Below are 15,932 nucleotides of genomic sequence, written 5' to 3' on the forward strand. Positions count from 1 at the left end.
CAACAACTTTGCCACCAGATAAGATTCCCCTATAAACTGTACCAAACCCTCCTTTGCCGATTATTTGACTCTCATGGAAGTTCTCGGTTGCCCTCTTTAGCTCTTCTATGGTAAAAATCTGGGCAATATTTTTGAACATGTCATTTTGCTGAGGCAGTTGTACCATCAATAGCTTACCTCCATTTTGCTGAAAATGCTTTGTAGCTTTTCTGTTTGCTATTCCGAACCACTTAGCAACTCTATCAATAGCTGTGGAGACATTTTGATTCAGATTTACTGTGGTGAGCTGATTACCAACTCTATCAGGAGATGGGGAACCATTTAGATTCAGACATCCTCCGAGGGCTTTAGATACTCTAGCAACAGTGGTGTTGTATCCAATGGTTCCACGAAGTGGTGGGTGACAACCAAGGGGATTATCTTTCATACGACATATGTTCTTTCTCTGTCTGTGTAAAGATGCAAGCTTGGAGATAGAAGCTTTACCTATTTTCAATTTTCGCAATGTAATTTTCCATTCTTCTTTATTTCTGATGTCTGAAAAGTAAACTCTCAACACCTCTAGAGCTGAAGGCAATCCTCTCGAATAGCGTACCATATCATATGAAAGTTGCATATAATCTTGAGGTGGTTCATCCTTTGAAAAGGCATGCAAACTAAATAGTCGAAGAGATTCCTTTTGGTCTAGCTCTTGAGGACAATAAATTTTATCTCTGTGAATTTGAGCCACATTCAAGATATGTTCATCTTTGCTTGTTATTATAACTCGACTTCCTTGACCAAACCATTTGAGCTCACTAGCCAAAGCATCTAGCTGTTCTTTATCGTCAACATCATCAAGAACAAGAAGAACATTTTCTGTACAAAGTCTTTCTTCTATCACTTTTTTTCCTCTATGATGATTACCTATGTCAAAGTCTGTTTTGAAGATATCTTTAAGAAGTCGTTTCTGCAAAGAAGCAAGACCCATGCATTGTTCTGCTTGTTTACTAACATCTGAAATAAAACTATGCCTCTCGAAGTCTGAACGAATGTGATTATAAACAGCCTTAGCAATGGTTGTCTTCCCAATGCCACTCCAACCACAAATTCCTATGAATTGAACATCATTGGAACCAGTACTTAATAAAGATACTAGATCGTTTACACGGGAATCTATACCAATAGGGTATTCACATTCAGCCAAGTACGTACTACTAACCACTACATCCAGAACCCTTTTGGCAACTAATTCAACTATCTCTGCTTGATCCCTGCAATCAATTCATATAAAAAAGAAAATCACAAAAAATAAGTGATGAACATATCTAGTGAAAAAATATATATATTATCTTTAAGTTTCTATGGAATGTAAAGCAATAAAAAATAAACACTAGTGAGAATTTAGTACGAGTAAAAATTGAAAATATGCATCCTTAAATACGAAGTAGGGGTGTGGAGGTTTAAACGCAAATATCATTGGAGTGACAACAGGGCATCAAAATAATCTAATTTACTACTTTATTCCAACATTAAGCGACTTTGAACTATTAAATATCCTACAACATAAGAGGAACATTGCATTTCTAAGATCAACCTAACAGCCTTGCGCTTCGAACAAGACAGAAAATCCGTGATGATATGTTAAATATGGTTTAAAATGTCCTATTTCTTGAAAAATCTTGAACCACTTGAGATAATACATGTTCAACCATAGATATTGCACCAAATTATGAATATGGTCATTTGAACCAAATTTTCCATGTCTGCTGAACAAGTAGGGATATTAGTGTCCTTGTAAATATTTATTCTTTACACTATGAACTTGTGTTCTTATATCTCATTCACCTTGCTTAGAAACACTCATTATAAACAAATGAAAATGGATACAAATGAGTGGCAACATTCAAAAATAAATTGGGTGTTTTTTAAAATACTCATCCATCCCTTTCTATAGTAACGGTGTTAGTTTGCTATTAGTTATTGGTGTGAAAGGATTATTTTACCCTTGTACTAAAACATTAGAATTAAATTTACAATACTACCCTTCCTTCATCTTCAACCTAAATTACCCCACCCCTTTCCTACAACTCCGCTGACAGCACCGCCACCGCCACCGCCGAGCAGAACCAAAATTCACACTTCTCGCATAACAAAGAACCAATCGCTGTTGTCAAGAAGTCCGTCGTTGTCCGTGTATGTCGTTCGTTGCAGATGCAAACACTTAACTTCGACCAGTGGAAGCACAGATGTACTGAACCAAAACACCATTCACGGCATGAACAAGTAATACTTATTTTCTCTTTCTCCACCAAACATTGGTGCCGTGCACTAAATGATTCTTTAGACTTCCACTCTTCTCTGTTCTCTCTTTTTCTTTTTGTTTTCAATGAAGAGTGACCGATGGCGACTGCCGCGTCCGGTGGCATGGTTCGGAAGCGAACATGATTGCTTCCTTGGATTGCACAGTAACCTAAACAATGTCGCATTTCTTCACGGTTCTTCTCTTTTTTCTAAATTTGTTGGCGGTAATTAAACAGTTACGTGTTTGTATAGCCAAACAAAAATTATTTTGGATAGTTAAGATTTGTCACCGAGAAAGACAGGTGAGATGTCCGTTAAGATTTCGATCTAACAGTCAAAGAGCAAAGACGTAGCAACTAATTTATGGCACATGAGTTATTTCATTATATCAGAAAAAAGAAGAAGAGTAAGAAGAAATATTTTGCCATAAAATTGGATATGAGGAAGGCCTATAATAGACTTGAGTGGGAGTTTATTGAAAAGTTGCTTTTGCGTATGGGCTTTTGCCATCATCTGGTCCGGATGAGTATGGGTTGTTTGCATTCTGTTTCTTACCATATATTGGTAAATGGTGCCTTAAGGGGTTCTTTTACACCAAGCCGTAGAATTCGGTAAGGCGATCCATTATCTCCGGCATTATTTATTTTGTGTAGCCATGCTCTAAGTTGTCTACTTTTGAAAGCTGAATTTGATTCTCTCATACATGGCATCAGGGTTCGGAAGAAGGCTCCTCCTATTACTGACTTATTGTTTGCAGATGATAGCCATATTTTTTCTGAAGTGAAGGTAGATGAGATTTATCATTTGAAGGATATTCTAACTACCTACTGTAAAGCTTCTGGCCAATCTATTAATTTGTCTAAATCGTATTTGACTTTTACATAAAATACTCACCAAAGTTGAAGAGATGGTTTTCTCGCATCCTCAAGATTTCTTATGGTTCTGCCCCTAAGAAGTATTTAGGACTGCCTACTGACTTTGGTGTCTCTAAAGCTTCTCTTATTAAGGACATTACTTCAAAAATTGAAGGGAGGATTCAAGGTTGGAAATCAAAGCTTTTATCTCATGCGGGAAAGGTGGTCCTACTTAAATCTGTGGTTTTCTCTATGGGTAATTATGCTGGTATGCATTTTACTTCTCATCATCTTTATGTAAAGAAGATTGCTTCAAATTTCTTTTGGGGTGATAATTAAGGAGGGACATCCCAAAATTAATTCGATGTCATGGGATCGATTATGTAAGTCTAAGGAGAAGGGAGGACTTGGTTTCCAAAATCCTACTCTTCATAACCGTGCTTTACTTTCTAAGACAGCTTACAGGCTTTGGTCTGATCTGAAGTATTTGTTTTCATGGTTTATGAAGGCTATTTATTTTCCTCGTATTGATTTTCTCAAATCTAAGGGTGAAAATGATCCAAGTTGGGGATGACGTAGTGATGAGCACATTTATGTGTGAAATCTTAGGGCATAAAGCATACATTTTACCACAATGGACAGAGTTACTCGGTGCTTTCTTGTGCTTTTCAGGTTTTAGGTGAATTCTTGTGAAAATGGAGGAGATGATGCTAAGAAAATGTTTTTAAGCTGTTTAAAGGTGTTAATGGCTTGGATGCGTAGGCCCATCGAGTCACTTCGCAACGGTTCAAACGGCACTTGATTCCGAGTTGAAACGAAGAAGTTACGGCCGCTTTCCGTAACGGCTACACGAAAATGGTCTATAGGGGTTTATTTGTAATTATTGACAGTCGACCGGGGACAAAGTGAAGCAAAAGTTTGGATTCTAGGGGCTCTGGACAGTCCAACTTCAACTTGAGATATCTTGGGCTCCCAAACTCCAAATTGGACGAAATTTGGGTCTATTTTGGGTGATTTTTTGCAAGGAACACAATGGTGAGGCCTATATAAACACCCCATGCTCCACGTTTTCTGAAGGACAGTAATGGATATTTTATTTATTCTCAAGGAATCCTAGTCATCACCTTTACTCTCTCTCTCCTCCAACTTCTCAAAGGCACTTGGAATTCTACTTGGGATAGATTTATTTTGAAAGATATTCTCTCACATATGGAAAGTTGAAAAGTCAAAGATGCTTTGATTTTATTGCTTGGAGAAGATATCTACAAAGAAAAGGAAACACAAGTTAGAATTAGAAATTTACTTTTCTAAAAATAGAAGGTCTATGTAAATAATCTTCTCTTCTTCTTCTTTCTATTTTTTCTTTTTTCTTAGGATTCAAGGCATTGTAAAAGAGGAAGGAGAAGAGAATATTCTCTTTTCTTAGGGAATATTTCTCCTACACTTCCCCCTTCTCTCTTCTCCTCTCTTCCCCTATAAATACCCCTTGCCCTTTGGGTTGTAAGAAGTTAGTTTTTTAGTTTAGTTTTTAGTTAGTTTCTAGTTCAATTTTAATTCAGTTTTTTAGTGTAATTTTTATTTCATTCATTTAGTGAAATTTTCTCTTCTTTTCCTATTTTTGGCTTAAGTTCTTAGTTTTGATTTCAAGTTCTTAATTTTGATTTCATAAGTCTAGTTTAATGGTTGTAATAGTTTTACTTTAAAGCTTCCTAGTCTAAGTTCCTATGTTGATGACAAGACATGGAGATTTAGAAGAGGAAACCATGGTGAGTTTATTCAAGTATTCAAGCACATCAAGGTATCTCATTCTCTAAACCCTTAATCTCATTCTCCCTTTCCTCTATCTCTCTCTATCTTCTTCTTCTTCTCCCTCTATTTCTTTTATTTTTTTTATATGGTTGTGGTAGGTGGATGCACTTTTATTCTCTTATTTCTTTTTATGTGATTATGAAGTGTGGCTGCGTTTTTGTTATTCCTTTCAATTCGCTTTAGTTTGATAGGTTAGATGCTCATGTGTTAGGACGCCAATTTAATCCTTTAATTTTGTTAGATGCTTATGAGTTAGGATGCATTAATTTTCATTAGTTTAATTAGTTTAATTTAACATTTTAATTTGGTTCACTTTGCATTACTTTTAAGTTAATTAAATAGGGTGGCATATATCTCCTCGTGTTCGACCCGTAGATACGATTGACCCGTACGCTTGCGGTATTATTTTAACTCAAACACGTAGTATTCTGTTGGGTAAATAAGTTCTTCTTGAAGGTTTGGGATGGTGTATTGGAAGGGATTTCTCTATTGATCCTTGGAATGACAAATGGATTCCTATCGATGGAGGTACGAAATCTAGTTTACCTAAAATTATCCAACCAGATATTACTTGCTTGGCTGACTTTATTGATCAAGGATCTATGGTTTGGAAAAATGATTTATTGGATCTCTATTTTTTTTCGGATGATGTGGATCGACTTTTAAAGATTAATCTCCATTTATTTCCCATTGATGATAAGCGCATTTGGACGGCTTCTCGCACTGGGGTCTTCTTTGTGAAGAGTGCGTATCACTTGTTATCTAATAAGAAGGATGAGTTGGATCACCAAAGGGCATAAAAAATTCTTCTTCATTATCTAATAGTAGAGTCCTTGATGAGGTGTGGCGGGTTGTTTGGCAGTGTAAAACGCTGCGTAAGATACAACGTTTCTTATGGCGGAGTTGTGTTTCTGGGCTTGCTTCAAGGGAGTCTCTACATCACAAGAATATTGCTATTGACCCTACTTGCTGTCCCTGTGATCAATTTGAAACAACTACTCATGTTCTTCTTTCTTGTGACTTTGCAAAGACTGTGTGGTTTGGGTGCAGTATCGATTATTCTTATTCAGCCTTGGATGTTCCTGATCTTTCTTCTTTCATTGTTTTGTGGAAAGCTTTTTATATACATGGGAAGGAATTTGGTCGACGTATCTCCTCTCTTGCATCTTTTATCCTATGGCATATATGGCTGGCTAGGTGTGATATGATTTTTAGCCGTCAAATGAAGTCCCCAGATGAGGTGATTCGATCTGCTACATATGCTTTAGAAGATTTTCAAAGCAATTTATTACATGATCAAAGGGATGCAATTGTTGGTATTTTCATTCGTCTACAAATCATGTTTGGGAATGCCCTCGAGTAGATGTTATTAAAGTAAACTATGGTGCTAGTTTACTTCTTTCTAAAAACAAAAGTGGATTGGGTTTTGTTTTTCGGAATCATCAAGGTTTTCCAGTTTTAGCGGTTTCAATTCCAATTGTTTTTTCCAATATCATGGTGGAGAAGGCATTGGCTATCCACTCGACTTTACTGGAAGGCTTATTTGATGGCTATACTACTCTCATGGTGGAAACTGATCATATGGGTATTGTTAATTATCTACAACATGGCGGTGGATCAATGGTGTTGGAGGTTAAACCTATTTTGGAAGATATTCTTTATATTGCTACCTCTTTTGAATCTTGTTCTTTTGCTTATATTCCAAGGAAGATAAATAGCTTTACTGACTCCCTAGCTAGGAGGGCTCTGTCGGTTACGTGTGCAACAGTATGGCCTAATTCCGATCCATGGATTGTGGAGTTTGTCACTTCTCCTCCCATGTGTACTACCCGTTAGATAAATAACATTTGCTCTTTCTATCAAAAAACAAAATTATCTCAGTAATTGTATAAAACGGTAACTAAATGTGGGTTTTAAAGTCTTTTAGAGTCACTCTTCTTCACTTCTCTTCTCAGTCACCGCTATATAAGTGAAGATTTTCTTCTTTTGTTCTTAAGATACCAAAGATTCTATTTTTTATGAAAAAGGAAGTAAGGATAAAATTGGTCAAGGGTAGTTTAGGGATTTAAATTTATTTAACTGGCAACATTATCACTTAACAGCATAAAACTGACGATAGGGACTAATTTGTCATATTGCTGTCTAATACAGGGGGTGATTTGAGTATTTTAAAAAACCAGGGGATAATTTGAGTTTTGTTTGAAAATTAGGGGGTGGTGTGTAATTTACCCAAATAAATATTATCCTTCATGTTTAAAGATTTTGTAGCTATAAAAATTTTGGTGATTTCTACCACAAAAAAAAAAAATTTGGTGATAAAATTTGATTTTTTTTTTTTTTTTTTTTTTGGGTAGAAGTGATAAAATTTGATTTGTGATAAGGTACGTAATTCAGATGAATAAATATAATAGATTATTCTACCAAAAAAATATATATGATAGATTAAGAATCAAACTACATATTGGGAGTTTCAACAAAAAAAAAAAAAAACTACATATTGAGAGTGGGAGGGGTGAATTGGAAAAGTAATAAAGGATGTAATAAATAGATAATTTAATAAGTTTAAGATATGATAATGAGACTATTAAGACTTACTTGTTCTTATCAATAACTTCTCCTTTCAAACCTCCAATTTCTTTCAAAGCTTTCCTCCAACTCTCAACGGTTTGTGGTTCAAAATTCTTCCCGTGCTGCCGAAATGCTTCTTCAAAACTTCCGGTCTGATTCCGAACATGCGACGGCTCAACGTTGAAGAATATAGGAAAGACCAGTTGACGGTTGGATTTGTGGCACTCATAAATCTGAGCAAGTTCCAGCAGGCACCATTTGCTGTCTGCATATCCTTGGGAGAATACAGGGATGGAGATTTTGGACCCATCGATTGCTCTACACAAAGCTGGGCAGATAGCTTCTCCAATCCACAACTTTTCACTATCAAGAAACACATCGATTCCTCTGTGTTTCAAACCTGAGTTAAGGAAGCCAGTTAAGTTATTACGAGTATCTTCTCCCCTGAAGTTGAGGAACACATCGTAACTAGAACATCCAGTTGTGAAGGTGAAAGTGGAGAAAGCACAATCTAGTGCTGCTGCCATATTAATTTGCAATTGTAGAGAAGATACGATGATCAGAGTGATCAGAGTGCTCTTTTCTCTCTCTCAAGGAATTCTCTTTGTTTACAAATTGGGTTTTAGGCTTTTAGCTAGTGGGAAGTTTTGGAAATGCAAAAAAGTTGAAAAATCTTATGAGGAGACCTTGACCCATTATTCCACCATGAAATTACGCGATTCTTTTGCTTTTTTATAAAGGGCCTGTGACCTTGACTTTATGGGTAAAGTTGTGATCGTGGTAATGAGGAATTGATAATTCAGACGGATTAGTTGGATCTACAGGATTAAAATCCTCACCGTTGCCCAGATCTATCATTATTAGTGCGATGTAATATGAGTATTGGAGCTCGACACTTGGCGGATACCAAATCCAACAGTATCAAACTCGAGTTATCAGTTTTTTTTCTCTTCTAAGCATGGCACCGTTGGATTTTACATTTGTCAAGTGTCGAGCTACAGTAGCTGCACTGCACGGTCCACATCTTAATGCGGGCACTAGAGAGAATCTTTTTCCGATACCACTACATAAAATAACACGTACAGCACAGGTATGAACGTTTGAAAATTTTTCAAAAGGCATCTGGCTTCTTTTTTTTTTTATTTTATGAGAAAAACAAAAAACAACTACCACATATCACCGATATGGGCAGAGATAATATTCTTAGCTAGGGTTATACAAAACCGGTCACCATCCTTTACAAAAGTCATATCCTGAGTACGATCAGATATATATAAACAGTCTATAAACAAGGTCCACGGTCATAAGCATTTGGTAGGGGATGGTAGCGTATCAGCAACAAAGCTGTTGATACTCCAAACCGCTTTAATCTGCAACCCACTTCTAGCAGCATGGTCGATACTTCTTCGGATCGCAAAAAGGATAGCAGTTAACTCGTCAGCAGCTTGCAAAGTTCCTGCATCAAAAATCTTACGTCTGCCATCTATCAAAAAGAAATGGGACCATCCTGCTTGGTTTAACCCCGGTAAACAGTATCCTGCACAAATCAGAACAGTGAAATTGAGCACTGGCAGTTTAAAGTCAAAAGAAGTAAGAGAGATAGATTCAATATAATCTATTACAGGCTGGGACGAAAGCGGGGGAGGATGTAAATTGTGATCTATGATCCAGTTTTGCGTGCATCGAAGCACCCATCGGGGATCGGGGGGATGTGCACCATAGATACATCGATTCCTTGTCATCCAAATAAAATAATAGGTAATTAAAATGACACCAAAAACCCAAGAGGCCAAGTGTTTATCCAACCGGAGAAGAGAATAAAAAAATAAAGAAAAGGCTTTAAGACTGTCAAACCCCAATGAGTCAATTCTTAATCCCAGAGGTCCTGCAGCCCAGATGCGTCTGACCCAATTACAAGATAAGAAAAGGTGCCACGAAGATTCAACATCAATTCCATAACGAACACATGAAGAGTCAATCTGGATCCATTTCGAAAGGGTGGCCTTTGTAGGAATTCCTGCATTTAGTAAACGCCAGAAGAAAATCTTAAATTTTGGATGAACTGGAATTTTCCAAAAGAATTTCCACCAATCAAACTCAATAGAAGAACATCTACAAGTATTAGAACTAAGATAACGAGCAGCAATTTTAGTTGTGAGAATACCATTTTTGGCTTTTAAACACCACCACTTATCTTCTGAATCAGAGATAATCAAAGAGTGAACATGGGATGATAATAATGAAGGAATAAAGGTATTAAGAAGGTCAGAATTCCAATTACGCCCTTGTAGGAGAGAGCAAACCCGAAGTTGTCTATCAGAGAGAGTAAGATTGGATTTACAAACAGTAGAGAGGTTACCTGAGAAGGGAGATATCCACCTATCAAACCAGAAGAAAGTTGAGGTACCATTACCAATCTTCTTGATAACCAGCTGTTCCAGGGCAGGGATGACCTTCGAGATGCTATTCCAGGTCCATGAACCTTTCCTGTTCCTAGTAGAAGGATCGAAGAATGATAACTTAGGAAAATATTTAGCTTTAAGCACTCAGCTCCACAAAGAATTAGGCTCGTTAATCAATCTCCAACTGAGCTTTAACAGAAACGCATTGTTGTGGATCTCCGCTTTATGAAACCCCAGTCCCCCCTTGAATTTAGGGACACACACTCGATCCCAAGAGAAAAGAGAGGTTTTTTTTCTCTGCCCGCCCCCACAATTACCCAACCAGAAATTAATACAGATTGAGTCAATTTTATTACAGATTTTAATTGGAAATTTAAAAAAGTTTATAAGGTAGGAAGGGGTTGAGGCAAGAACAGATTTAATAAGTACACTTCTCCCTGCATAAGATAAATGAGAAATTTTCCAAGAAGCGAGCTTGCTTTGCATCCGAGCAATCACACCCTCCAACTCTTTAACCTTTGACCTGGCATGGAACAGATTAGTACCCAGATAACAGGAATCTTGCTTCATTTCGTTAATCCCAATAAGAGAGCAAAGGGATCGTTTAGGCTCCCGAGGCACATTCTGCTGAAGTGAATAGAACTTTTAGAAAGATTAATTTGTTGACCTGAAAGGTCAGAGAAAAGATCCAAGACAGCCTTAATAGTTAAAAGATCATTAGAAGTAGCTCGGCAAAAAATAAAAATATCATCAGCAAACAAAAGGTATGAGATTTCGGGTGCAGATCTAGAAATTTTGATCCCTCGAAACATTTCCAAATCACAATAGACAGTTAAAAGCCGAGACAGTGCCTCCATAGCAACCAAAAAAAGGTAGGGACTAAGAGGGCAACCTTGACGGATACCCTTGGAGGTAGAGAAATACTTAAACGGACTGCCATCAAGCTTGATAGAGAAAGTAGGCGAAGAGATAAGAGCAAAAATCAAGCTAACCCATTTCTCATTAAAACCCAAAAACTTCAGAATTGAAGTGACAAGGCTCCATTCCACCCTATCATAAGCCTTCGACATATCAATTTTGATAGCAACAAACCCCTGTTTGCCCCTGCAGTAGTTAAGAAAGTGAAAAATTTCCTGGGCAATAATAACATTATCGCCAATTTGACGCCCAGGAATAAAAGCGGCCTAGAAAGGGGATATGAACGAAGGGAGAGTGCCCTTGAGTCTAGTGGCCAATAGCTTAGCAATGATTTTATAAGAAACATTACATAAACTAATGGGTCTAAAATCAGCAACATATGAAGCATTTTCCAGTTTAGGAATTAAACAAATATGAGTGTGATTAAGACCAGGGGGAAGAAACCCCGAATTGAAAAAATCAACAACTAACTGAAGCAAATCATCTCCAACAATAGACCAGAACTTTTGAAAAAAACCGGCATTAAATCTATCGAAACCAAGTGCTTTAAAGGGCCCAATGGAGAATACCACATTTTTTACCTCCTTCAAGGAGGGCAAAGCCACCAGAGAGTCCAACTGCCCCTCAGAGAAGATAAAAGGAAAAAGACTTTCAATAAAATTAGCATCCAAAGGGTTCGAAGTTGTAAACAACTCTTGAAGAAAACCAGTAAAAACGTGAGCAATGGCTTTACGGTCAGAAAACTTAGTACCTTGATCATCACAGATAAACTCAATTCTTCTTTTACGTAGATTGGATCTTGTGATGGAGTGATAATACTTGGTGTTACGATCCCCATGACGAATGTAGATATGTCTAGATTTCAGCAGCCAAAAAATCTCTTCAGCGTCGAAAATCCAACCCACCTTTTTACCAATATTCCTAAGCAAATCAGGATCAAGTGAAGAGCCGTTAGCATTGGTCAAGTAAGCAGAAAATAACTGATCCTTCAAGAGGGGCACGTGGCCGAAAACATCTTTATTCCACTTTTTAAGGGAAAAGGAAAAAGAAGAAAGTTTGCAAGCAAGGTTTGAGGGTGGCATTGATTTCCAGGTGGAAAGGCAAAAAGTGGAGAAAGAAGGGTGATGCAACCAAGCTTGTTGAAAGTGAAAGAGTTTTTTATACGGAGGGCGATTTCCAGCAGTGGATAGAAGAATGGGATTATGGTTCGACCCAACAGGGTAAAGTTTAGCCAGTAAAGGTAATGGGAAGACATCAAACCAATTGCGAGTGGCAAAGACCCTGTCTAGGCATTCTTTAATGAGCCCGGGTGGTTTCTGTTTGTTTGACCATGTAAATTTAGATCCAGATAAAGGAATCTCCTCAAGAAAAAAGGTATTAATTATATTATGGAGAGCCAACCCAGAAGTGGTAGTACGAAATTGAGATCCACCAAGCTTGTCCGAGGCGTGGAGAGTTTCATTAAAATCCCCCAAAACGCAAAATGGAATCTCCAATCCGTCTAGGAATTTTGAGAGTCGATTCCAAGATTCAAGACGAGCAGAAGGTTGAGGTGGTGCATAAATGCAAATATACCAAACAGCCACCAAATTACAATCGGAGATTAACAGTGCAATAAAGTTTTCCTCAGAGACACATGATTCAATTCGAACATGATGTTGAGCCAGAATCCAAAGTCCCCCCTTTTTCCCATGCAAACCTGAACTATTTTGGTATTGCACAGAGACATACTGAGAAAAAGGATGACGATGCAACATGCTCTCATGGTTCATGCACTTCGTTTCACAAAGAAAAATGATGTCAGGTTTGGATTTTTTCAAATGAAATTCCAGACATTTGCATGAAAACTTATTATTCAAACCACGAATATTCCAAGCAAGAAGCAACATATTTGAGAGAAAAACCAAAGAAAAGCAGAACATATAGAAACGGAAAATTCTAGTGGCAACCAATGGGTAGCTACAAGCACGGTGATTGGAACCCCAGAGAGTGAAGGCAGTACACAGCAGGATTAGAACAGAACACAATAAGTATCGAAGAGAAAGCAGGTCAGAATAGGAAGACTTACTGGATTAAGTGATATCGGAGGCACTGTGGAACCAGGATCAAGGCCATATCCAATACTCTGCTGTGGGACACGAGCCGGAGAACCAGAGGGAACGTCATTCCTTCGTTCAAGCAGCCATTCCAGAACCAGAAAAAAGAAGGCAGTAGGATCGCAGGACCAAGATAAAGCAGAAACAAGAGCCAAGCGGAATTCCGAGCCAGAGAGGGAAATACTCGTGAAGGGGAGGACTTGCGTTATTTGAGGGGAGGGCCGTCCACTGGATTCTCATCGAAGATACTAGGCTGGTCGACATGCCCTACCGAAGCAATTGGGTTAGACGCAACACCAGAGAAGGATCCACATCCAATGCGGGATGAGAAACAAGCTGATGGAAGGAATCAAGTTTCAGCAAGCCGTCCTTGGGAATAGAAAACAGAGAGAGATCCACGTTGAGCTCATCCGGGTTGGGATCTTCAATCACCGATGAAAGAAACTCCTCAGAAAGTGAAATACTATTACGGTCATGCAGCTCCTCCTACACCTCCCAGTCCATCTCAATAACCACCAAACCCTGGTATAAGCCAAAGGAACACCATCATTGGCCACATCAGTAAGGACTGGTGCAGAGGGAGTGTCTTGAAACGATCCGACAGTGATACACAATGTACCCGACGAGCAAGCGCCCCATGGAGGAGACAAGTCCTCAAAACCAGTAGCGTTCCTCAGCAATGGAGTTGTGATAGCCCGTTCAAATTGGCCGGCCAGTGAATCATCAATGATCAAGATCATCCCAGCCACGAAGGGCCAGACCGAACTGTTACAGCTAAACCGACCACAAAGGCCACAGATTTGAAAAACTTCATAAGATCGAGAGACCGGCAACAGATCACCCCTGTTATTTCTGATTTTAGAGTGAGGGCAGACGGCCATATCCACTTCAGACTGGCACTTAACACGGTCACTCATGAGACTGCATGCTTGATAGGCTCGTAAGAGAAAACGTCGACCGGCACCAGGCTAACTTGAAACCAAACCGATAAAAACTCACGTACTGGTAAAGAGAGCATCATCAAGGGCATGAGGTACCAAGTGAATCAAATCATATTCACACCACCAAGGACACAGGGAGAACAGAAAGTCCTTAGCAGGCATTCAGGAAACATGAACCACAAACATTCCCTCCGCAACCCAGTTGATTTCAGTTAATTTCAGTGACACCCAGGAGAACCCAAAAGCGTTAAAACTGAATGCAAAGCACAGCATCAGCAGGCTTGGGCAACCCGACCGAGAATCCAAGGTGTAGAAGCCGGTCAACGACATGCCATTCATTCCCGCAGCAAGAACTTCAGAGTTGACAACCCAATTGGAGTTAAAAGGAACTTCTTCAGCAGGTCGATTCCGAGAAGGAGAAGCACGCCAGCTTGTGTCGAAATCTAGCCTGCGACGACTTCGGTAAGGACGTCGAACATAAGGTCCAGCCGATCCGCGACGAGAGCTGTGAGGCAACATGGAGACAGAAACCAAAGACAACACAAGCAAAAGAGAAGTCAGAAGAGAAAGACCCCTGAAACAGGGATCAAGCAAAATAACAAACGAAAGAAGCAAGAAGGGTAAAACCCAGCTTATCAGGGCACTCCTCAAGCAAGTGAATCAGAAAAAAACACCCATCCACAAAGGGAATGAAAGAGCGCAAAACCCCGGGAACAGGGATCAAGCAATGAAAAGGAAGTAACCACAAAGAAAGAAAGTGTGCAAAACCCCAGGAACAGGGATCAAGCAAAATAGAAAGCCAAGCTAGCAAGAAGAGTAAAACCCAGACAAACAGGGCGCTCCTCAAGCAAGTGAAAACAGAAAAAACAACCATCCAACAGGAAACGAATAAAAACACAGGAAAAACCGAGAGAGGAAACGAGAGCGACTGCAGAAGCTCTGAAGTCCCACACAGCAGCTCAAAGCTCGAAAGGCCCTGACCCAGTTCTCACAGCGTCCAATCTCACTTAATCCATCCAAGAGAAAGAGAAAGGGGAATAAATGTGGTCGGTGATGGGTTGGAAAGAACTAAAGAAAAAGCAACGATAGATTAATGAGATGGCATCAAGAGGAAACGAAGCGCGACCCGAGAGAGCATCGTGCACCTGCATCTGGCTTCTTCTAAGCAGTAAGAAGAGGATAAATTTGTATTAATCATGGAGCAGTCATCATAATGGAATGGCAAATTCGAGGCACATGAAAAAACGTAGGGATAATTTCATGGACACCCCCTAAAAGTATCCAATATCTCATAAACTTACCATACTTGATCGAAATGTCATAGGCACCCCAAACGTTAAGCACAGTTAGTACCCAAAGGTGAAATATCCATTTTATCCCTTTGTTATTTAAATAAAAGGATAAAACTATCATTTTATCTTCTTCTCTAAATATCCATTTTACCCCTTAGTTATTTAAATGAAAGGACAAAACTGTCATTTCATCTTTTTCCCTCTATGGCTGCAGTTCCGGCGACCATCACCTGCTTCGGCTACAACGACCATTACCAATGGCAAGGAGAAAAAATCTGAAATAGGGATGGATTTCCCTAAGCTAGGAAAAACCAAGAGCCGATCCTCCTTAGATTTTCATGCAAGTCGTCAAAATCGAAACCTCGGCCTGCTCTTCCTCTGCAACTCCGATGGAAACATATCCCAGCTCCTCCTCAATTACTTTTGAGATGGACCCGCATCCCAGATTGTCTCACTTTGTTTTCTTTCTCCCTGCCTTCTCTCTCTCTCTTACAAAGCTTCTGTGCACTGAACGGCCCTGCGGCGCTGCACTGATGCCTTTTTTTCCCCCTCCTTTCGTGTGCGCCGGGTTCTGTGGTAGGCGGTGGTGGCCGTAATCACTAATCAGTGGTTAATGGGAGAGATACGAGAAAGAAGAAGAAAAGAAGTAGAAGTTGATGCGAAGGGACGGAACTATATATAAGTTTCGCTCATATATGGTGAATCAAGTTCTTGGATATGAAAGTGGAGATAGATTAATTAATTATCCATTTTCAATCATCAAAACAAG

The 15,932-nt window shown here is 39.0% G+C and overlaps 2 protein-coding genes across 2 annotated transcripts in view; both read right to left on the reverse strand.

Annotated features, from left to right (window-relative positions):
* LOC122639187 (LRR receptor-like serine/threonine-protein kinase SIK1) overlaps positions 1 to 15,932 on the reverse strand; it is a 64,415-nt gene that overhangs the window by 11,508 nt on the left and 36,975 nt on the right. The gene's annotated exons all lie outside the window — the stretch shown is intronic.
* Positions 7,534 to 8,058, reverse strand: LOC122639490. The gene is made up of 2 exons (XM_043832357.1): positions 7,915 to 8,058; positions 7,534 to 7,877 (listed from the first exon to the last, which is right to left on the reverse strand). The coding sequence occupies exons 1-2, from the start codon at positions 8,039 to 8,041 to the stop codon at positions 7,585 to 7,587; spliced, it is 420 nt and encodes a 139-aa protein (XP_043688292.1). The 5' UTR covers positions 8,042 to 8,058; the 3' UTR covers positions 7,534 to 7,584.

This window comes from Telopea speciosissima, chromosome 9 (genome assembly GCF_018873765.1).
Source record: "Telopea speciosissima isolate NSW1024214 ecotype Mountain lineage chromosome 9, Tspe_v1, whole genome shotgun sequence".
Classification (NCBI taxonomy): Eukaryota; Viridiplantae; Streptophyta; class Magnoliopsida; order Proteales; family Proteaceae; genus Telopea; species Telopea speciosissima.

Bases quoted from the DNA above. Each gene is read 5' to 3' on its own strand.
- LOC122639490 (XM_043832357.1), bottom strand. From the start codon at position 8,041: ATGGCAGCAGCACTAGATTGTGCTTTCTCCACTTTCACCTTCACAACT. The intron at 7,878-7,914 runs GTTTGAAACACA...GTTTCTTGATAG, and splicing joins AACTGGCTTCCTTAACTCAG to TGAAAAGTTGTGGATTGGAG.